This window comes from Falco punctatus (assembly GCF_963210335.1).
Source record: "Falco punctatus genome assembly, chromosome: 4".
Lineage (NCBI taxonomy): Eukaryota > Metazoa > Chordata > Aves > Falconiformes > Falconidae > Falco > Falco punctatus.
This window is the reverse complement of record NC_137583.1, coordinates 34,555,521-34,578,930: the sequence shown is the minus strand read 5'-3', so window position 1 is coordinate 34,578,930 and position 23,410 is coordinate 34,555,521. Positions and strand designations below refer to the sequence as shown.

The 23,410-nt window shown below is 53.2% G+C and overlaps 2 protein-coding genes across 6 annotated transcripts in view; both read right to left on the bottom strand.

Annotated features, from left to right (window-relative positions):
- Positions 1-1,596: 1,596 nt before the first annotated feature.
- On the bottom strand, positions 1,597-13,347 carry CLEC19A (C-type lectin domain containing 19A). 3 transcript variants are annotated; one of them, XM_080386698.1, is made up of 5 exons: positions 9,528-13,347; positions 3,956-4,121; positions 3,375-3,468; positions 2,472-2,604; positions 1,597-1,733 (listed from the first exon to the last, which is right to left on the bottom strand). In XM_080386698.1, exons 1-5 carry the CDS (start codon positions 9,622-9,624, stop codon positions 1,654-1,656), a joined length of 570 nt encoding a protein of 189 aa, XP_080242824.1. In that variant the 5' UTR covers positions 9,625-13,347; the 3' UTR covers positions 1,597-1,653. The 3 variants fall into 3 exon arrangements, with proteins under 3 accessions (XP_080242824.1, XP_080242825.1, XP_080242823.1); XM_080386699.1 differs by lacking the exon at positions 9,528-13,347 and adding an exon at positions 7,770-9,376; XM_080386697.1 differs by lacking the exon at positions 9,528-13,347 and adding an exon at positions 4,465-9,376 and having other exon boundaries at positions 1,641-2,604.
- A 125-nt stretch (positions 13,348-13,472) lies between these two features.
- Positions 13,473-23,410, bottom strand: part of SYT17 (synaptotagmin 17) — a 50,968-nt gene continuing 41,030 nt past the window's right edge. For all 3 annotated transcript variants that reach the window (XM_080386686.1, XM_080386687.1, XM_080386688.1), the window contains one exon: positions 13,473-14,671. In XM_080386686.1, the coding sequence (XP_080242812.1) occupies positions 14,475-14,671 (197 nt within the window). In that variant the 3' untranslated portion in view covers positions 13,473-14,474. The remainder of the gene's footprint in view (positions 14,672-23,410) is intronic.

Genomic DNA, 23,410 nt, shown 5'->3' with positions numbered 1-23,410 from the left:
TGTGCTGACACCCAAGGAAGCAGCTCCCAGCAGAGCCTCAGTCATTTCCCTCATTGTAACCAGTGTAATTGCTCTGGAAAGTCTTAGTTTTGAAATTTTATGTTTCTAAGATGGTGACATCAAGGGAGATCAGACAATTTTATGAGGATGCTTTACTCATCTCTGCAGGCAGTGGCTGAGATGGGGCAGCCCAGGGCTGTCCCAGCTGCTCTGGGGCTGTGAGACCCTGAGGCTTTGCCAGAGTGGGGACAAAAGGGACACATCACTCCCAAGAGACGGCAAGGGGCTGGAGGGGGAGGCAGAAACCTGCAGAGCCACCTGGATGCCACAGAGCTGCGTGTGACCAGAGGTCACACTGCAAGGGTCTCTCTGGCGAGCACTGGATTTGCTGCGTTGGACTGGGTTCAGCAGTGCCCTTGCAGCCACGTCCCCTGAAGCAGCAGCATGTTTTTGCCTCGATAGTGCTGCGCTTCCCTCAGGCCCTGGCACCATGGCACCCCCACTAGCACCCAAGCCCTGCAAATTCACCCACATGCAAGGAAGAAGGTCCCATCTCACTGCTGAACAACTCAAGGCACACTGGGGCTGCCACCACCACATACATCACCAAAAATCATTTACCTGGAAGATGAAAGTACCTCTGTGGTGCCAGCGCAGAACAGGACATCAGCAACGACTACAGGGAAGAGCACAGTCTCACTAGGAACCAGGGCTGCACCGAGAGCAGTGAGCTCCCCTGACCCAGGGAACCCCCCGGGCTGACCCCCAGCTGGTGCACATCAGCCCTTCACCCACCCTCCCTGTAATTCGGCCAGCCCAAAGCAGCCAGGGCCAAATCCTGCTCACCTGCTGTGGGCAGGGGTGTTACGGAGCTGGGGGTGCCCAGTGGCCCCATACACCCCAGCCGTGGGGCTGGCGGGGACCGGGTGAAGGGCAGGGTGTGCACGCAGGCTGCTGCAGGGACCCCCAAAATCAGTTGGGAATCCATAAAATGTGCTTTCCCAGGCATCTGCTTTGCCCCAACGCACCTTTCCAATACAGAGCAGGCTGGGGTAAATCCAGCTCCTTCCACACGAGACCGCAGGTCCCCGGGGAGCTGCTGCCACTTGGGCACCAGAAACAGAGGAGCCTCCACCTGTTATTTGCCGTTTATTTTAGCGGGAAGAAAAATCACAGGCACAAGAGGCATTTTGCATAACTTAACAGAAAATAACACATTTCCTCCACTCTTCACAGACCAACGGACAAAACCATTTCGTACACACAGCGATTTTTTGGTGCTAAGTTTGGTGCCTTGATAAAAATCATGGGTTTCCTCGGCAATTTTTTGGTGCAAAGTTTGGTGCCTTGGTAAAATCATGAGTTTCCTCTAATGCGCTGCAACGGCTGATGTGAAACCCAAAGGCAGGCTCAGGCTGGAGGGCTCCTCGCCGCTCAGCGCAGCTCCTGTCGCCGTTTGCCCGTGGGGAGGGTGAGTGCTGGGCTTGTCCCCGTGGCACTCCCCGGAGGGACTCTGCTGCCAGGGTCTGCCTGGGGGTGCCGACAAGCAGCTCTGGCCACCCGTGCCGTGTCCTGGCCGCTCTTCCCTGGCACGGCTGGAGAGGTGACCCAAAATGGGGGGTGCAGGGGGGGGCACGGGCAGTTCCAGCAGCCTCAGTCCAGGGCCAGCGAGGGGATCTTGCAGACGAAAGGGAAGGCTCTGCCACAGGCATTGTCGTTCCAGGAGCGCAGTGCTACCCCCCAAAAAAACAAGGTGTTAGGCATGAGGAGGTAACCGTGTGCTGCCCTTGGGACCGGGACCTCCTGCCGTTGTGAGAGGCTTTCCCTGGATGTGCCTCCATTTGTGCTGCTCCCAGCCGTGCCCCCTCCCAGCATCCTCATCCCAGTCCCCGGGATGCTGCCGGGGATCCCTGGTCCCAGCTCGAACATGGTAGCAGGGGGTCCCAGCCCCATACCCCACAGAATATCAGCAAGCTGTGCAAGGATGGGGTGTTAAGGTATGTCCAGTGGGTCTGTGTACACCTGACTGGTCCTGCTGGCAATATGGGTCTGAAGTGGGATTTTTGCACAAGCAGGGTCTTGCCCCACTTCAGCGAGATGCCCCTGGCCTGAGCAAGGAAGGGAAAAGCTGATGGGTATTTACACAGGCCTCCCGTGTTGGAGGGGAAATGGGAAAATGTGACCTTTGGCTAAATTCAGTAATTCTTCAAAGTGGATGATGCTCCCCTCCTGCCGCTGCTATGGGAGAGGGAGATGGGCTGTGAGCAGAGGGAAAGTGAGTGTGTGTGTGTGTATGTGCTGAAAGAGAAAATACATCCCTTCTCCGCAAAGAGAAAAGAAAATAATAAAAATTAAAATGCAAATCCTCAGCCTGCCAGCAACCTCTTCAAAAAAGCACTAGCTGAGTGGATTGAATTGACTGACGTGCAAGTAAGACGTAGGGTGCCCTCGACACCCGGCGTGGCACTCACCGCTGCTGTGCCTGTACCAGATCTGCACACAGTCCTCCTCCTCCGGGATGGAGTGGATGCCGTCGTCGGGCTGGCTGCCGTCCCAGTAGTGGTAGTCGTAGGAGGAGCCGTCTGTCCACTCGAAGTGACCCTCCTGCGTGGGGTGAGCAGAGAAAGGCTGCGATCGCAGAGCAGTGTTTGCAGAAGGTGGGGGTCCTGCTCCCGTGCAGACCCCGTCCCCACCCCCAGTGCCACAGTCCGGAGACACAGGAAGAGACTGTCACCACTCAGCAAAGGCCACACAGCTTGTTTGGGTTTTACAACTGAAAACTCAGCCTGGCAAGCCCCGGCATTCACCGTCTTCTCACCAGGGGAAGCTCAGAAATTAAACCCATATATTTTTTTGCACACCCACCCAATTCTGTCTTCCTTTTCCTTTTTCTTTTCCACTCCTTTCCCAATATGTACAAAAAATTTGCTGGCATGGGACTGTTCCCCGATGGTCTCCATTTTCCTTTGTTACATATTAGACTATATATTTCCAACATGTCAGCTTTGAAAAGTTGCAGAGAAAAGAAAAGAAAGCAACGAAATTTGGTGATCATTGGCTTTGGAGATGTTTTCAGTTTATTTGCTCTTCTTGGACCAGCAGTACAATACTCTTTCTATTAGTCCATTAATAACATACGATGTGAATAATCAGTAATTATTAATCTATTAATTCTAGTAACACTTTTCTTTTAAAAGCAGACCAGAGGGGATGAAATGACAGCTTTCCCCCATGTGCTGCCCAACAGACCCTACACCACCACCTGACTGAGGCTGCATGGAGTGAAGAAGGAAACCAAGCAGCTTTCCAGCGAGAACACGCAGGGAGGTGACTTTTCCAAAGCCATTTCCCACATGATTACAGGGAGCTCTCACCTGCCGCAGGTCATTGAGTCCCGTCCAGATGTCAGTGGGGATGCCCGGCACACGGCTGTTCACTAGGTCGTACACAAAGACGTTTTCTTCCCAGCTGGCAAAACAGAGCAATCCGGCGCCGCTGAGGGGGTATGTCAGGCAAATGGTCGGGCATGCCCCCCAGCATTCGCCCTACGGCACAGCCAGACGGGCCCCCCTCTTCCAATTGCTGTTGATTACTTTCCCAGGTCTGTGCAAGAGGTGCGTAGTGTGGGTGAGAGCTGGGGTAGAGGGAGCAGGGGGAAAAGCCTGTGTAATCATATCGTATTTCCATCCCTTTTTCAAGAGTAAATACCATGGGTTTGGGAAATCTAGGGAATACTAGGTCAGTTTTCCTGCCAGGCCAGGAAAAGGCATTTTTTACACCACCTTTGCACACCCATGCATCAGATTTGACCTGGCTGCTGCTGCAGAGGGACGCTTAGGCTGGGACACGAGCCTGCAGCTGGCACAGAGGTTGTGCTGTGGGAATGGAACTTCATCCCCATCTTCCTTTTTCCCCAGCCGTGCCAGGGTGGGATGACATGTTTCTGCACCCTCACCTGTGGATGGAGGCCAGCTTGGCTGATCTGATGCCAATGGAGAACTCGGCACAATAGAGGTCGGCTTCAGCCCAGGTTTTGTTGATGGGGAAGTACCGGTAGCAATGGCCTTCGTACTCTGTCCAGAAGAGCGGGCAGGAGTAGGCATGGACAGGCTCCGGCATGGCTGGGGGCAGAGCAGAGGACATCCAGCAGCTGATGGTGACACAGCGTGGCCAGGCAGCTGAGCAGGCAGTGGTGGCAGCAGTGCCCAGCCCTGCTCCCCACACCTCGCCCAGGCAAATAACCACCAAACACAGGCATGGAAAAACCAACTGTTGCAGAAGCCGTGCAAAAGTTTGCAAAAGCCAAAACACAGTTTGCAAAAGCTGTGGGTTTCTTGATTTTAGCATCTGCCTGAATCAGGAGGGACATTTCAAGCCAGTTTGACATCATTTTAGGCAGAGGGGGCTTAAAATAAAGGCACTGACATTTGCTACTGGAGAAACCGAGATAAGGGCTCCTCTCACCTCCATCAGGCACTACCAGTGCCACCGTACTGGGATGGCAGCTGACAGCTGGGGGCTGCAGGATTACGGCCACACTGTCCTCTTGCTCTCGCCTCCTGCAAGGCCAACTTGCACCTCCTCCCTCCAAGAACCCCCCCCCCTCCCCTGTGTCCCTGGGCCCGGACGCAGCCGTGCACATAGGCACGTGCTGGATTTTGGCCCCATAAATAGCCAGGAGAGGCATGCATGCCGCCGGGAGCGGTGCCAGCCTATCTGCCTCCCGCCGCCAGATAAGAGCTGGGGCCCACACAGCTGCTCCTCCTCCCTCACCACTTCTCAGCCCAGTGGGGACATCACCCCAAAAGAGGCCATTTTTGGGGCAGGACACATTTCTGGAGCCTTTGCAGTTGCTGCTGTGTAAACACTGCAGCGGCACCAACACCCCGTGCCCACGTTGAGCTCCCCACATCCCGTGCAGGCATGATGCAGCGCGCACCCACACACCACCCACGGGTACCACCCGGCTAACCCCCACATCATGCAGCACATCAGCTTAACTCTCAGCTTTTTTAGCTTTCTGGCAAGGTTTTTCAGCCTTGGGGAACTGTCGGCACCTCGGAGCCAGTTCCCGCACCCCCATGGGGTCCCGGTCCAGGGTCAGCACTGCTGGCGGAGCAAGTGGGGAGGTGGGCAGGGCAGGGGGAGCAGGGGGTTATGGCAGATGTCAGATGCCATGTAACTATCCAAGCAGGTAACAGGCTCAAGCCCAGAGAGGTCAGGGTGGTGTTGCAGGGCCCCCAGTACTGAGGGGCTGCGGGGGGAACGGCTTTCCCCAAGGCTGGGGAAGAGCAAAACCCTGCCAGCAGCAGGGCGAGACGTGGGAGCGGCGAGGGCAGCGCTGGCATGGGGAAAAGGAGAGGCAAGGGGAATTCAAAGCAGCTGCAGGAGCATTCGTGGAGCTGAATCCTTCCCTGCTTCAGTGCTGGCAGCTCCGGGCGGTAATTTCATATTTCATCAGCTCTTTCCACATGGGAATCTCTGAGCATTTTACAAACAGCCACCAGCTAGCCCCTGGGTCCCCTCTGTCACAACCTCCTCCCAGGCGACAAACCACAAATACAAAGAGCTTTTTTTACCTCCTGAGCAAGACGAGGAGACCAAGCTGACTGCTGAGCCCTGCAGTGCTGTCACCCCATCCACTGGGACACCCAGCCATCCCCTCCGGAGGACCTGTGGCTGGGACCAGCTCTGCACTCCACAGCAACAAACCTGCCAAGAGCAGTGAGTGGCTTGCAGGGCTCTCCCATCCTCACTGGCACTAGTTATGGGCTTTGGAGGCCAAGAGATAAAGTACCCCAGGCTGGAAATGAGCAGAATAGCTTTAGGGGAGGGTGACCAAGCTGCAGCCAGCTCTCTCATTCACATCCAGACATTCATCCATTGGGAAAAACCTCAGAACAGCCCTAGGAAATGTAAATTATTCTATTGTAGCAATAGAGCTGAAGGACCAGGAACACCAAGAGCTGATGTGATTTCCTGAGAGAAAGCCCTCCTCCCCTCATGATGCTGGCCAGGGGGGTCCCTGTCCCCACCAAAAAGCGAAGCACAGAGCAAGACTGGAGCATCAAACCCACAGGTCGAGGCTTCAGCTTCATTGCCAGCTCATGGATGAGGCGTGCCCCCCCATTCAGGACATGGCTGGGATCAGGTCCCAGCTCACCGTGACTCCAGGTTGCTGCTCCCTCCTGGCGGGGGCACTCCGGAGGTCTGCGGCAGACAGGCACCACCAGCTCCCCCAGCAACTGAGGTTTTATTATAGAGGCTGTGAAGCACTTCGATGAACTCTTCACCTCTGGCAGCACAGTGACAAAATTCACAGGGCTTAACCCAGAAGCATCCCCAGCAAATGGGGACCTTCGCTCCCAAGTGTTAATTGCAGTGGGCGTCCTGGTGCCCTGGCTCCAAGCCAGGTCCGTCAGCACCCCAATCGCCTGGGAAAATCACCCTCATTTTGTTCAGGGCAGCTGAAACAGAGTCAGAGATGGAGACAGTCCTTCTTTGTTATTCCATACTGCTTCCCATTAGGTAGCATTAATTTGACAAGCTTCAGCGAACTAAAGGTGCCTGAAGGAATTTAAGGTTAAATATACCAAAAAGGAAAATATGGGAGGTCAGCATTTAATTAGCATCTTTTCTGTTAGGTCACGATCAGAGGTTTTGGCTGTCTCTTTGGAGGAGAACTGTTGCTCCTAGTCTTACAGGCAGGAACTTTGCGGGTGCTGCTTTATCTGGGGTCTTTGGGGACTATTTCTAGCAGAAAAGCCATAAGAAATTTGATGTATGCTTGTGAGTATGGGAGACCATTCGTGGCTCTGCAGGAAAACCTCATAACCCAAGCCAGCAGCTGCTGATGGTGTTTTGACCTAAAAGAGGACAGGGGAAGCACTTTGGGGCTCTTTAGACCTGATCCTCACTTTTAAGCACCCCAGTAAAACATCAGCCCCAGCAGCATCAGCTCCTCTGCACTGTGCAGGAGCAGCATAGCTACTGCCTGTGGGTCAGGGGCTCCTGCTGACCCCGAGTCGGTTCATCCACCGTTCCCAAATTCCCGGTGAAAAATGGCAAGAATCCTTCCTCCCTTTTCTCATTTACAATGCAAATGGTCAGGGCCATGTTTTAATGCAGCACCAGCAAAATAGATGTCCAGACTTGGCTGAGACCAATATTCATATCAGGCAGCTGTTACTTACTCAGAAAAGCTGGAGAACAAGCATTTTGGGTCAGAAAGAGTTTTGTGCTCTCTGGATTTGTATCAGTGCCAACAAAACTGGAGACTTTTTATTTATTTACTAGCTGAGACTCACTGTGGAACCACCAGGAAAATCACTTGTCAAAATCTTGCAGAGGCTGGCACTGCTCTGCCAGAAAGTTTCACTTCCCCAAGTGGCCACTTTCCAATTAGAAATACTTAGCTGAGAAAATCCCAGCCAGTTTCACAAGTTTGTTTGTTATTTCAGGATGCTGCTGAAAAAGATAGAATACCAACTGCGTGACTCCCACCGACCCAGCTGGCAAAGAACATTTTTTTTCCTGAACAGCTTCAGCCCAAGGTGCAACGTTGTCCCACCTCCAGCGAATCGCAGATTTGAGACATGAAGTCTGGGGCTAGGACAAGGTTGGCAAGAGATGCCCGTGCAAGGAAGGCTCCTGGGGGGCTGCAGCTCCATCAAAGGACAGCAGATCAGATCAGGTCAGTGCTGGCAGTAGATACTCTTCTTTCTGCAGAGCACCAAAGAGCTCTGTTTCATCAACAGCTGAGGACTTACCGAAAAGCTTAGAGACATTAGGAGACACCTCAATGAAAGGCATGGTCTTGACACACACCCCTTGGCACATCCATAAGCTAATGCTGCCACCTGACCTGAAAAAACAAGTGAACCTCTTCAGCTCTTGGCAAGCAGCTGCGTTTGGAGGGTGTCCATCAATGCCCAAGAGGCTTGTCTGAACTTCATGCCAATGGAGAAGAGCTGAGGAGATCCCCGTCACGTGGAAGGCTGGGTCCTTCCCAGGGCACAGCTGCTGGCAGAGCCCCTCCACTGGTACCCAAGGGCTGTGATGCCAAGGGTGAGGGATGGGCAGCGCTCCCTCGCTGGTGGTCACAGCTGGGATTCAGGACAAGCCATCCTGGTGCTCACCAACACTGAGTCACTTCTTACCAGCTCAGGACCATGAGGAGGGCCAGCAGTGTGGCTTTACCCCATGCTGGCACTGCTGGAGCAGTGGGCAGTTACAGGGGATGGGTGAGACGACGGGGCTGGGGCAGGGGACCCCCCAGGACAGCTTTGGCAGAAGCAGCCTGTGGCAAGGCTGGGGGGGTGTGTCCAAAGCACCAGCTGAGCCAGAGCTCCATCCCACCACAGACTCAACGCGTCCACCAGCCCATAGGCTCTTTATTGAATAAACCCTTTATTGAATTATTACATTCAAAAATAAATAATAAGTGTTAAAATGGGAGTTTGGTGGGCAGGAGCATGTGGCAGGGGCTCAGACAGCGCTACTGCGCAATGCTGGGATGCCCCAGGTCACCCATGGCTTTAGGAGCACGTCCTTAAGCACTGACACTACCGTCATTACAGACAAACAACCCCACCTTCGCGTTATTTGGAATATTTCCTTTTCATTAATAGATGTAGAAGCCTCCTGCTTCGCACCCACCTTCAAAACAAGTGGATCGGAGGGGTGGGGAGTGGGGGGGTGTTGGCCTCCGCGTGCCTGGGGGATGGATGTATGGAGCTGGAGGGGACAGGATCCACTGATGGACGTGAAGCCCATTTAATAACTGGGCGCTATTTTACACACTCCTGAAGTGTTTCCGAAGGCGCATGTTAGAAATTTCCAAATGAAATATTAAACCCCGGTTGAAGCACGTTGGAAGCGCCATCCTTCCACGCAGAGGGCTTTGCTTTTTAAAATCCTGCAACAAAACCAAGCTGATCTTACAGCTTGGACCCCCCGCCACGGCGTTCGGGGCCGTGCGCCCGCAGCCGGCACCGGCAGATAGCGCTTATCTCGCAGAGGCTTTTTTCCTCCTTAATTAGTTTTGGCGAAGCTCCCACGGATTAGGCGTCTGGCAGGGAAGCTCCTATGGATCCTTCCTCCCGGGAGCTCGGTGCACAGCTCGGGGGAGCCCCTTCCCCCTCCCGCTCCCACAGGGAGCGGGCAAACGGCGCCGCCGCTCCCACTCGCGCCAGCCAGGGAAAAAGTTCGCCAAAAACTTCCGTGTCATATAGCAGCCACCGGGGCAACCGCGTACTGGTGGCCACTGGCAACCGGCGCGAGCGAGTCCCGGGGAGCCACGGCCGCCCCCGGCGAGGAGCGCCGCAGTCCGCGGCCAGTGCCGCGCCAGCACGGGGAGGGGGGGCGGCCCTGCGCACACGGCCCCGCGCATCCCGGGACCCCCCCGCCCCCGGAGAGAGCCGGCCCCCCCCGCCGGTGCGAGGAGCGCTGGTTTCCAGGCCGGGGGGCAGGCGCCCCCGCCTCTCGCCGCTGGAGCCCCCGCAGGCCGCCCGGCCGCCGGCACTCACCTTGGCTGATCTTTATGTTGGTCTGGGGGAAGGCCTGGGCGCCCAGCAGCGCGGCCACCAGCGCGCCCACCAGCGCGCCCACCCGCCCGGCGCCCATGGCCGGGGAGCGCGGCCCCGCTATGCGGCAGCGACGGGCGCGGGGCTGGATATAGACGCCGCGCCGCCCCCTCCCCCCGGCCGCACACGCCCCCCGCCCGCCGCTGCCCCGGGCCCTGCCCGCAGCCCGCCCCCGGCAGCCCCGGCACACGCCGCGGAGCCCCCCGGCCGCCCCCCCGCCGGCGGAGCGCTGCCGGCCCCGATGCTCCGGCCGGGCGCGGCGGGGGGTTCCCGGCGCCCCGCAGCCCCGCGGTGGGCCGGTGGGGCAGGGGGTCCCGGCGCTGCCCCCGCCGCCTGGCCGCCGTCTCTCCGTGTTTCTCCACCGGGGGGGCAGCGCCCGGGCACCCCGGCACCGGCGGGACGTGGGGCAGCAGCCGCGGCGGGGTCCGGGGCTCAGCACCCCCCTGCGCCCACCTGCCGGGGCCGCGCTGCGCCCCTGAGCGCGGGGAGCTCCAGCACCAGCCAGTGTTAGCGGCAGGCAATGCGAGCCAGCGTGTCTCCTTTCTGCCGTCTTTTTTTTTTTTTTAAAGAACTTCAGATTTTTTAAAACGCTGTATAAAGTCCTTTTCTACTTTATATAGTCCTTTTATACTTTTTTATTTTATACGTTATAAAGTCCCTACTGTAAGGAAAACAGTACGGAGGTACAAACACTATGAAATTTTGTGGTCCTGCCCCATTTGCAATTAAATGCCTTAAATCAGTGTTGAAAGAACTGCTTAAGCAGACGCTCCCTGCCATTCTTTTTTTCTTCTTAGCTACAGATTAAAATTTTCAGCATTTTCTGGGACTTCAGTTAGGATGGTCCATTTTTACAGGCAAGATTCAAGCAGAACAATGTGGGGTGACACAAAGCTTTCAGTATAGTAAAGCATCCAGATTTACTGAAGTGATGGCAACTGATTCAGTCAACTTTCATACATTTTCTTTGCATTAAATAAAACCTTTGAAGAACAGTCCCTGCCCCCCCATTAGCAGTTCCACACATTCATCTGAAACTATATGGCTCAAGGAAAAGCTAGTGATGTATCAAGCCACTAAAAATGAAGGAATTCAGAGCAGCCGAAGCCAAGGCATGCCTTCTCCCTTCCTAACGGTGCGCCATCCCCAGCTAAAGCCAGTGTCACCAGCAATTACCAGCAAACTATGACACAAAACTCTTTGAGCATATTCAGCTACTCCCAAAGCACAAATGTTTATGCTTCAAGAGGGAGCAGAGATCCAGAATAGCTTTAATCCTGTTTGTAAGGACAGACCCGCTGTAGCAGCATCCCCCAGCACAGGCGGGAGCACTGAGCCCCCCAGCCGGCAGCCCTGTGCCCGGCACAGCAGCTGGCACCAGCTTTGCTGCCAGCACTGGGAAAGTACACGCACGTCGTGCACGCAGGGCTGTCTGGAGCTGTGGTTGCACTCTGGGTTACCTGCTGGTTTCACAAAGCAGGAGGTGTTTTACCTGCTGGATACAGCCTCGGGAGGACAGCCACGTCTCCTTTATTCAGCCCTTCTGCTCCTCTCCCTCCCCACGCTGTTTTCCGATGACCTTGCAGGGCTGGAGCTCCTCAATGTGCTCTCATCCTGCTTTTATTGACCTTTCCTCAGGGCTCTCTCACCAATTTTTAGCATCTTACCTACGTGACACCCCCCTCTCTGTGAAACAGATACCTCACAGCTCCCAGGACAGACTGGTGGGTCAGAGCACCTTCTGCTAACACTCCACCCCCAGGGCTTGAGCAAAGCACGTGGCAGGTCTCAGGGCAGCTTCCGAGGATGCCCAGAGCTCATGCTGCTGCCCACAGACCCCAAGAAGAATGTCATAGTCAATGGCAGTGGCTGCTGAAACCACAGCCTCTTGCCTGAGCCTTTCTGAGTTCCGAGAAGGGGTCGGCTCCCTACAGCACATTTGCCCAGGCACCCTGTGGGCTCTCTCCCCACGGAGATTTATCTTCAAGATAAACCAGCAGGAAGGCAGAGAACAGAGATTTCCTATTGACCTCGCTGAGGGACAGAGGAGGAATTTCACCTTCCAGAGAGGCACGCTAGAATTGAAACCCACCAGCCACCATGCTGGGAACGAGGATGCCCGTGCACAGCCCTGTGGCAACCACCCTCCCCATCACTCTGTGCTGGCAGCAGGAACCAGCCACGTGCAGGAGTCAGTGAGACGTGAAGGCATTCACCAGGGGACAGCATGCACAACCACACCAACAAGGTAAGCTCCCACCTGCGTTCACCCCCAGCCACAGCAGCTGGGTGATGGTTCAGCAATGAGGTCATCCAGGCCTTTTTTTGTCATCATCTATGCAAGGCCACGCTGTGCTCTGCCCGGGAGCAGAGTGTTTGTGCTGTCACCCTGCCCCAGCCGCCGAGAGATGGCTTCTGGATGCAGTGGGGAGACAACATCTCTAGTAGCCTCCTTGTATCCATTGTGCTCCCTCCTCCACAATGGCAGGGTCACCGTATCAGACTTGGCTGTCACATGGAGAGCACACACAGGGATGCTCTGAGCGCAGAAGGGAATTAAGCACCCACGACTCAATGTAAACTGGAGCAGATCCCAGACTGAAGGCGTGCTGCAGGGATGCTGGGATCAGAGTTACAACACAGACCTTCATGCTGGAGCACAAACACTCTGGTGAGCAGCAAGGACTATTGACTGAAACACCAACATTTGCCCGAGCAAGCACTAAGCTTTTTTTGTTTTGTTTTTTTAGGTCACCTGTCCCTAACTGTAGCAGCCAAACAGCCAACAGAGGTGAAATAGGCATATATATGTATGGTTTTCTTTTTAAAGATCAAAATATTAAAAGCACAGGAGGTAACAGGATTTCATTCTGGGCTGCATTTGATGAGCAGAGGGGAGGGAGATGTCGCCTGCACTACTGTGTGCCAGCTCCGGACTGTCATCGTCCTCACCAGCCGTTTCAAAGGTGGAAGGGCCACGAGCAAAGGCAGAGCTTCCCACAGCGCCTGGCGCCAAGCCCCAGCCCCAGCCCCCACCTTTGCCTGGCTCAAGGCAACTCTCCCGCTTCCAGCAAAAAGGGACAGAGCCAGGTCAGACTAAGAGCACGCTGGCTTGCACCTCTCCCTCACGGCTGAAGGGGACCCTGGGGACCAGCATGGCCATGGGAAGGCAGGGAGGGGGAGCCAGCCATGGGCTACCACCCAGCAATTCCACAGGTGAGCCAGGGAGCAGGTATGGCCAGAGCCTGGGGCCCTTTCCCACCTCACCCCCTCTGACCTGGGGCAGAGCCCACCCATCCCTAATGCCCCCAGGCTTCCCAGTGACAGGACAGACAAACACTGCTGAAGGCAGAAGAGATCCCTCCTTCTCCAGAACAAAGACAGGGGAAGACAATAAAGTCATGGGCCAGGCCCAGCTCCCTTCAGGGTGATGTCCTTTTTGTTTTGATTTCTTGAATGGTCTGTAAGCAAGATACCGATTTTTATACAGTCTCAATAATTTTAATATTTCCATATTAATCTAAATAATAAAAAATCAAAATAATTCAGAAATTGATAAATAGAGCAATAAAAATTAATAGTAAATCTGGGGCCCGTTCCTGCAAAGAACCAAGATGCAGAGCCCACTGCAGAGGCTCGGACCCGTCCGTGCCGTGGGTGTGCTGTGGCTGGGAGCCGCGCATGGCCGGACCACGGCATCTGGCTCACTCTCCTCACTGCCCTCCATCAGCGGGTCCCCAGATCCTCTCAGCTTGCTCCTGGTCCATCCACAGGGAGCACCAAGGGGGCAACCACCAGCATTCTGGCTTTTCTTGTGCCATAAACATAACTGATGGAGCTCGACACAAAAATGCATTCTGCTAACAAGCATCACCCAGTCTACGTGACACAATTAAATAGAATTTTATTTTCAATAAATATACAATCTGCATCATACCAGACAATACACTGTGAAAAAATAAAATGTACAGAAGCAACCAACAGGACAGCTTGACTGTAGCTAAGTTCACTTAGTGACCTGGAGAACTACCTGGGTTAACACACACAACACAGAAAGAGCCACTGCAGTCTGTGAGAGAATTAAAGTTGTGGATTTTGGGTCTTCTTAACCGCAAAAGTCCCTGCAGCAGGTTTCTTTTGCACAACACAGGTTTGAAAAGACATGAGCTGGCTTTCCCAGTACAAATGCTATTGGAAATGTTTACTTGGCTACATTATCACTGTATCTACTTGACGCACACAGACTGCTATCGAGAGTGGCAGGTCTCACCGCTGACGTGACACTGGGTCCGTTTGACGCGGGGCCCCACGGCCACGCGCGTGCCCCAGCACACAAATGCACGCGTATGTACCAACAGGAGCTTAATTCTGTTAAAACTAGTACAAGGACAAAACTGGAGTCAGAGTCGATTTCACCACAGGTTCTACCATTTAAAAAAATATTCTAGCCTAATTACCACGTTCACCAACGAGAGCACACGGGGACTTATATCTCCGAGAGGATGAGCCATGGATTTGGGCTGGAAAGACAGTGGAGGCAACTCCCAACTCCTCCACCCGCTCAGCACTTGCCACGGCACCTCCATGCGCAGCCCACGCCGCCTGGCCACGCGCTCCGCCGCGCGGGATGCAAACAGCCGAGCGGTGCCAGCTGCGAGCGGCAAGAGGGCCAGCCGGCCGGGCCACTGGTGGCCCCGGGGGAACGGCCAGGACCCTGGGGGGGGGACACGGTTCACAGAGGCCAGCGCGGCCGGTTGGGTGCCGGCAGCTGCTTCAATCCAATGGAGCTGCTGTGGGGTGTGTGTAGGGTGTGAGGTGGGGTGTTTCAGTCGGTGGTTTGTTTTTTTCCCTCGCCCGCCTGCTTGATCTGGCTGCTATTAGTCCTGCACCTCATGTTACCTCCAGCGACGCCGGAGAGACGCGGTCGCACTCCTCCCGGGACCGCAGGCTGTGCCACTGCTCCACGGCCGTCCGGTGCGCGTTCAGCATTCGGCGCCAGTGGTTGGACTCGGGGGCGCCCGTCGAGTACTGCCCGATCACGATCCTCCCAATGAAGTCGTTGCTGCTCTTCACATTGTGCCCATACACTGGCAAGAGAGGAAACAGAGACAGGTCAAGGCAAAAGCATCACTCACCCCCCCAGAGCCATGCCCACGTGTCCTGCAAATGTCCCCTCACGCAGCACGCCAGCCTTCTGGGCGTGCAGCTCAGCACCTCAGAAACGTTAGAGACCCCTCATCAGGAGTCTGGAAGGAATAAGGTAAATACTACAGATTGAAACGCAATTCAAACAGGACATAACTCTGCAGTCAGGATGGTATTTAGCCAGAACAGGTGAAGTAGAAACACAGAATGGTTTGGGTTGGAAGGGACCTGAACGATCATCCAGTTCCACCCCGCTGCCATGGGCAGGGATGCCTCCCACTAGCGCAGGATGCTCCCAGTCCCATCCAACCGGCCTCGAAGCATCATGTAAAGACATGGCCAAAGCTCTGCCTCGGCACAGGGCAATGCTGACAGCAGCCAAGCAGCCCACACCTGGGTAAACGGAGAAGCAGCATCTCGAACTGTTCTCCGAATGCAAGCGTAATTAATGAACAGTTCCAGCGCTAATCGACAGCCTTCCCGACTCGGAGACATGAATCACACATATACAGGCTGTCAGCAGGATGTTTATACAGGAACGATTTGCCATAATTATCACTGCAGCTACTCGTTAAGAGTCCAGGAAAGCAATTGAGGGAGAGACATCAACCCAACACCCCATCCTTTGGATTAGCCCAGTCTCCTGGAACGAAAGATCGCAGACGGCAGCAAACTCTAATGATGGGCCTGATCCCAGGAAAGGCTGCACACTCCCACCGGACAGGAGGGAAACCACTGTGTGTTCCACGGATTGAAGCCCTGCCTTGCGCTCATTAGGAAGTTGAACAAAAAGTCTGTGCAAGCTGAAGCCAGGATACCCGCGGGCGCTGGCTGGAATATTAAGGATTAATAAACCTCCTCAGGAAAGAGAGGGGTTTTTAAGAACAAATGTCTGCAGGGGCTCCAAATCCACCCAGGCTTGTGCAGCCAGAACAAGTTCCAAGGGGGGAGCACAGCCTGGCACGGGGCCGGGAGCCTGGCACAGAGCTGGGAGCCTGGCATGGGGCCAAGCGCTGCTGCCACTGCCCCTGCCAGCAGCACCAGCGCTCCTGGGCTGCTGGAAACCAGTGCTGGCAGCAGCAAAGTCACATTTGGGATCCCTCATGGCAGCATCCCCTGATGCATCACCCTTCCAGGCAGGCAGGACACTGAGCTCTAAACACTCAACCTGGCTTTTAGCCACACATCCTCATCCAGGCTGCATATTTCCCAGCAAAATATACCCCACCACGAATTAATATTATTTTAAGATACTGCTCTGTGCCTCTACGACCTCTCCATGCTCTGCCAAGGCTGGATCCCACCAGCTACTGCACCAGCTCTCTCCAGCTACTTGCTCTGAGTGACCAAGTCCCACCTGCCAGCGCAGTCCCCAAATCAGGCTGTGCAAGGTTACATCTTGCTGTATACCTTCAGACAGCTCTGACACACACAGCTTATGGGCAGAGAAGCTTCTGCTCATCAAATTACCTGGGGATATTTCTGGTAATGGCAAACCTTCAAATGTCTAAATCATTTTTCCAAGTAATTGCACTAAAAAAAAAAAAAATACCCTGAAACCCAGGGCACTGCAAGTCTATCTCCAAATGACAGTTAAAAATGAACTGGGGTACACCACCCCATTAGGAAGACTGCATCTCTTCTGCTTGTCACCACCAGTTATCCAGGGGTGATGCCATCAGCTCTCTGCCACTGTCAAGAGGCCAGGCTGGTGTTATTTGCAAAGGCCACTTTCTGAGGATGCAGTGAAGACTTTTAAGCCATCCATCTCCAACTAGTATACAGCTTGTCAGAGTTATGAACGAGTTGTTCTACAAGGCGATGGATCACAAGTGTAGCTAGCATGACTATGCTAAATGTCCTCCTATGATTATGCTAGAGAAATCAAATATCATGATAAAATCACACAGAAGTACCCCCAAACCAAATGCCTCCCAAAAAAATTTTTTTTCTCCCTTTTCCTTCTTTTTTTTTCCAGAATGAAAGAAGATGAAGCCTAATCCTAGGAGACAATACCAAGTAATTTAAACCAAGAACTCTTAAAGGCCATGAAATAATCACAGGATAAATTAACAGTGGGGAAGTACCCCAGGCATACCAATTTTTTAAAAATAATCCATGTCAGCACTGTAAAATGAGTAGGCGTGCTAAATGCACCTGCTATTTTACTGTTGATCCAAGTATTCTGAATTTTTGTAAAGCATTTTGCTAATCTCATTGTGTCAGGTAATTAGCATGTTAACGCCTTTAAGGTAATTAATGGGCAAGCGTTGTTGCTTCTGTTAAGTAGTTTAGACAGCACAGAAGTAGACTTATTGCTGAAGAACAGGGAAAACATTTTCCAAGGCCAAATGCTTACTGACACACAGACCGTAAGAGGCGGCACTAGATCTGACCTCAGGTTTACAAACTCGCAGCTTCGCAGCAGCAGCCTTTCGAACTGATAAAGAGATCTTTCTGTGCCAAAAATTCAGCTTCACTCATCAGTTCACGAGCCTTGAAAATGCAAGGACATACCTTTCTCAGAGGCTAAGTGCTTTATCTCACTCTTAAAATGGCCAGTGTTTGCTGAGCAAATCTGCCGATGGTTGAGCTGCACAGAGCTGCTGCGTGGACCTTACCCAGGAGAAGGTGCTAAAGGTGTGGAAATAAGCTCTTTGCTCACATTCAGGAGCACAGTTTTCCCCATTGCTGTCACGGGTTGTTCCAAGGACGGCTTGGAAAGGAAAACCGTGGGAGCCCCCGAGCCCAGGTGGGATGCTGGAAGCAGAGGCTGGCTGTGTGGCTGCGCTCCGCCGTTCCACACCGTGGGTGCCCGTCCTGGCGCAGGGACAGCGAGTGGCTCTGCCTGGCTCCTTCCTCTGCTGCAGCAACCGCTTCCCTTCTCAAACCCATTAGGAATCATTTCGCTGAACACCAAAAAGCATGCACCAGCTGTTAGGCTTATTACACCCATCACACTCATGTCTGACACTTCAGTCTGCTCCGAAACCCGGCAGAGGCAGTTACCATCACAGACCCCATGTGCACCGCTCAGGTACCCACCAGTGCTGGCGGGGGCTCAGGCACCATCCCAAAGGGACAACTTTTCAAGACACAAGGTGAGCTGCACACCGCTCCAGGGCTGAGCCTGCCTGGCTGGAAGGGGACCTGCGGATGCAGCAGGCACCAGCAGGGAGACCTGGCAGCCCCCCAGCAGGAAAGCCCGCAGAGCCTGGGGTGGGGGTGGCTCTGCCAGAGCCCCTCACCTTTTTGCCCACACGTGTGCAACCCACATACCACAGCTACAGTCTCACCTGCAGCGGAGCCAACTCCACAGCAGCTCACGTCTTCAGCCGGGGGAGGAAAAAAGCTCCTGCTCCTTCCCTTCCACAACAGGCAGGGGTAGAGCAGCCCCCCAGGCGCAGCCCACAGCACAGCAGCTGAGTGCTGTGCCATACTGAGCCCACCTTATGGTACAAGCAACCCAGTGTATTCCCTGATGTCTGAGCATCCCCTTCCAGGGTCTGAAAGGAGCTCTGCGTGGATTTCAGATTAAATCTGCTCTTGGCCACAAAAAACTCCATGGAGCTGCTCAGAAGCAGAAAATGAGGTAATTATCATTTGGGGGTTTCAGCCTGACCCAGCCTCTGGTTATGGGCAGGTAGACACTGCTTTCCATTTCAGAAACCTATTTTCCTGACAGGAACTACACACCTGATCTCATGAGCTCTTTTTCCACCATCGCAGTAATTTACACAATAGCAACATTAATTTCCAGGCCAACACTGAGCAAAAAGCAATTAAGGAAGCAGAGGTCAAACCAATTCCTTCTGCATCTGCTCTTTACTGAGGGATGCATTTGGAAACAGAAAGGCTTCTTTTAAAAAAATGCTGAAATATAAAAGAAAAATGGATCCACTTATGTCCATTAAAAAGGTTGCATTCTTGAGGACAAGTAATGTGATGTAAATAAAACATTTTCATGTTATATACTTATTGATGCAGTGCTCCTAAACGATCCATATCAGACTGATGGGGGCCGGGATGCTACACAAAATTTTCCTTCTGGGTAGGGGCCCATGTCCCCTGTGGGGCACAGGGAGGGGCTGGGTCACCCCCCCAGCCTGGCTGCCATGCATTGCACAGCCCAGAGCTGCACCCCAGCAGCAGCAGGGGCTGCCATGGATGCACTGGGACTTGGAGCTCCAACATCTCGCTCCAGGTGCAACTCCAGCCCGAGCTCTCCCTTGTCTCCCACCAACCTCAGCCACGTGGAATTGCCCTTGGCCAGCTGGCAGTTTCACATGTTGCTGTGTAATCTGGCACTTGCCTCTGACCCATGAGTTGCCTGGGTGGCATCAGCCCTGGCACCAGATCCAGCCAAAACACCCCTGACCTCCCCCTCTGGGACAAGAACCTCTGGGACCTGCAAAATGCGCACCTGTGAAGAGCACCGCTGCAAAGTACTTGTGGTTTATGAGTTATGTGCAACAGTAAAATTTAAGTTGGTATTTCAGATACTAATTCATCCTTCGATTGAACATACTAGCAGCCTTGAAATGACCAGGCAGGAGCACTAATTCAGAAAATTTCCTTAAGCTAACTTCAAGGCTATCAGTACCATTTATATGATGGGGGACAAGCTTCACGCAGAAGCACCTTGCTCAGCTGCAGACACAAAGCATCTGCAACTCCTGAAAGCTCTCTGCCAGCCAGACGTGCCCAGCAGTTACTCAGCAGTTGCTACGGTGCTGCACCACTGAGTGCAGCCACACAGCACCTCTCCTGCTGCCTCTCCAGAGGGTCAGGCAGAGAAATCTGGGCACACCGGAGCAGGTTAGAGCTCCTGCACTAGTATTTTAACTCTCCTTCAGTTGGCTACATCAGCCACCTGCAATGCAATTAAAACCATTTCACTCAGAAAGAAGGAAAATGAGCAGGAACGTGCCTCTGTTTTTTGTCTGCCTTCTTACTCAGGGCAGACATCAAGCAGAACATCTTCACCCAGTTTCTATCAGGTTGCCAGTAGCTTATTTACAGCACAGCATCAACCACACTCTAAGAAATTGCTCCCAAAGTTGTTTTCTTTTTAAGTGCAATTTGGTTGCATCCTGCACATTTTAAATGCCTTAAACAGCAGAGCACCCCTCGTGTGGCTCTCACTCATCCCTCTGACACACGCTGTTGCAGCAGTACAGGCCAGCCGGCATGATCACAGAGCCAGTCTGATCATGGAGCACAGAAACCCCGAGGGAATTAGAGGTCCTTGCCCTTTTCCTTTCCACTACAGGATAGAGCTACTCAATCCAAATACTAGAGGGCTAAAATCCCGCTTAGTTTTTATAGCTGGTCTAGAGGAGAATATTGGGTGCCTGGGTGAATCATCAGGCATGGAAGTCATTAAAAAAAATCCTCCCCACTATTACATACCTGCAATTGCTGTTGCCACAGCCTATAAAAGTTTCATCGGATACCCTTGGCCCACCAGACTAGGAACTGAATAAATACCTACACTGTAAATATTCTTACTGCAAGGGCTTTGCAGCACAGGCACAGCCACCCCTGCAGCCCCGCACATGCCTGCACCCCTGCAGCCACACTTGCTGGTGGCACGCTGAGCTGCAAACCCCACACCCAGAAACCTTCACCCACCAGTGTCCTGCTCCAGCGGCCACGCTGTGCCCATATGCATCCCAGGGGGAAAGGAAAAAACAAGCCAAGACGTACCGGAGGCTGCACACAGGCAGTTGAGCAGCAGAGTCCTCCTGAGGACACAGGTCTCAGGACCACAATCCTGTTAGCACTGACCCATCAACACCCCCTGCACTTCCCCACTTTAGCCTCAGGGCTTGGTCTCAGACAGAGCCCTCTTTCACATGCGTGCACCTAAAGGATGGTGCCCGTCCCCCATCCTTTGCAGGCAGAAGCCAGCGCCCAGTCTTTTCCGTGCTGGGTGCTGAGCTCTGCTGTCGGCTAGTGGGTCTGAGCTGTCAGGTTAAGCAGGTCTGAAAACTACTTCAGAATTGCTTGACATCAATATTAAAGAGCTGTTTAGCACAAAGAGGGTGCTGCTAGGAAAGGGCAGCAGCAGGACTAATGACGCAGACTGCGAAGGTCACAGGTACGGACCCAATTCTGCCCTTGCTCCTTGAGCGTGGCCCATAATATTTAGTAGAGAAGAAAGAAAAGCACAGGAGAAGATGCAGTGGTTTCACATTTATCAATTTAATCTCCATCAGGCTCTGATGCACACATAAAATGCACTTTCCAGCATCTCCTCTGTGAGGCTGCTCCCTGCAGCGTCTGCGCCTGCCCAGCTCCAGAGGGAATCGGACCGCTTGAGCGCATGGCTGAATCCTGGCCATGGACAGACCCGCTGCAGCTCCAGCATCCAACTGCTGCTCCAGGTGGGAGAACACTCCCACAGCAAGGAAATTCCCTTTGGAGAACCATTTCCTTCCTCGCCTTCTTGCGAGGGCAGCCCCTGTGCTCTGGCTGGGGCAGCCTGGTGGGGGACCCTGTGGATGCACCCAACAGTGCGCCCCAAGCCGGGTGTTTGGCTAATCGAGGTCTGGCCTCACATAGAGAAGTCCTGCAGGGGGGAGCAGGGGAGACACAAATGCACAAGCAGGTCTTGCAGAGATCTCAAGGATACTCAGGGATGACAGCCCATGAAGTTATCTCATCAGGAGAAACTGAAATAATGGACTGGATGCATCTACTGCAACAGCCTGGAGGATATTGAATAGGAGTATCTACAGCTGGGTTTTGGCTTCTTCCACCTCCAATTCCTTTTTTTTTTTTTTTTTTTTTTTTTAATTGCATCTTAATTCTCTGCACTATGAGCCCCAGATCCAACAAAGCACAGGAATGGTTTCACATGTACTCATGCCCCTCACACGAACAGGCTCCAACACCGGTGCCGTACAGCACCAGTAACAAAGGCAAGGATGGTTCATGCGTCCCCTTCAACCATCACAAGGCCAGGCACAGGCGTTTCAAACCCAGACACCACTCTCTTGCCACCAAGATTTTTCCTCGTTTGATACACAGAGAGATGACGGCCTTGTGAGACATCTGAACAACTTTTTTCACCACGGCATGAGCCAAACCACATCAAACACCAAGGTCAAGAGAGTCATCATGCTGCTTAAATTAATGGGCTTGGCACCATGAGCAAGTGCTGATGATCAGCCTGGAGAGAGGAGGGTTTGCTCCTTTCTTTAGGAGAAAAAGATTCCCTAAGAATACCAGAGAGCTCCACAACAAGCAGCTTCTGTCATGTCTGCAGCGAGGTACAGTTAATAACTGAGCCAGTCCACTTGAAGAATCTAATTTTGCCCTCTAAGCAAGGAACAGACTGGTTCAGGAAGCATCAGCATCTTGTTGCTCTCACCAGGATTAATAGCATCTCACTCCTCATTAAAGCAGCGAGTCTGCTGCAAAAAGCCAAAATCCATCCCTGGAGCATCTTCCCTGAGGGACTCCAAGCCAGGATCGTGGCAGGACCCCACTCAGCACCTCCAGCCGACCCTTGCTGCCTGCCCTGCTTGCACCTGCTCCATGGTGACAAGCAGCACCAGCACAGAGACCGGGAAGCCTCAGATGGAGGATGGAGAGCAAGGGGGACCTTCCCTTCCTGAGAGGGGGTCTGAAGCCCATGCATCGTACCCCCTGCAGGGAGGCTCTGCCAGGCAGGTGGTCTCCAGGAGGCCAGGGTCTCCCGCTGCCAGCACACCTCCCCGTGCACCCCAAGAGCAGGAGCTGTCCTCACAGCACTCGCTGGTCACCTCGTGTGGCCACAGGACCTCAAGAAAAGCAGCCGGGAGCATGGGAGGTGCCAGCCGGGAGCACTCCACTCCCCCCAACCCCAGCACCGACCATATGGTGTCCAGTGCATAAATACATGAAGTATTTGATAACACCAGACACAAAGGCCAAACTCTGATTTAAATTAAACAGGTATAAATCCCCAGAAAATCCAGTGCTGACATCAATATTTTTTACTTTTTCTCCACTTCAGCCAAGACAGGATTACACAGGTTTAAACACAGATTAGATTCTGCTTCTGAGCTCCAGACATGTGGAATATACAGACAGTCCAATACTTCAGAAGCACACATCTAATAGACAACAAGAAACAATTTTCTAGCAGCAAGTTGCCTAATTATCTATCCATCTAAGAGACATTACAGTCTTGATAATTTTTCAAAACAGAAACCACTTCTTCCTTCTGCATTCCAGCATAGGAAAAAAACTATAGTTTCATTTGCCTCATATATTAGAGGAGATATCTTTTTCCCCCACATATGTGTGCAAAAGAAAAAGTGCCTGAATACTTTTTTTGTGGGAAATTAAAAGGGACAGGAGAAAGAAGAGACAAGCATCTGAAACAGCAAGTCAGGATGTGGATGTGTAACGACCCCAAACACATGGCGGTTTCCATCCCTGCAAAACAAGCACCTAAAGATGATGCTGGCATTTGAAGGTCATGCTTTCGCACAGGCAGGCAAATCAAAATTCAGGTGTATTTCTGGAGAAGCCTGAGGCCAAAACCATTATCAGACTTCAACCTGCTCAGTTAATTAGGGCATTTGGAAATCAGCCTGGTAATTGAAAAAATACCACTGAAAAGCCTCACTGGCCCTACATCCCATTCACAGAGAACTTTTATAAATCCCATGCAGTGCAGGCAAACA

Excerpts from the sequence above, each read along its gene's own strand:
- CLEC19A (XM_080386697.1), bottom strand. The coding sequence starts at position 4,912 with ATGTGGGGAGCTCAACGTGGGCACGGGGTGTTGGTGCCGCTGCAGTGT. Across the intron at positions 4,122-4,464 it reads ACTGGTAGTGCCTGATGGAG|CCATGCCGGAGCCTGTCCAT; the intron begins GTGAGAGGAGCC and ends CTCTGCCCCCAG. Across the intron at positions 3,469-3,955 it reads AAGCTGGCCTCCATCCACAG|CTGGGAAGAAAACGTCTTTG; the intron begins GTGAGGGTGCAG and ends CTGTTTTGCCAG.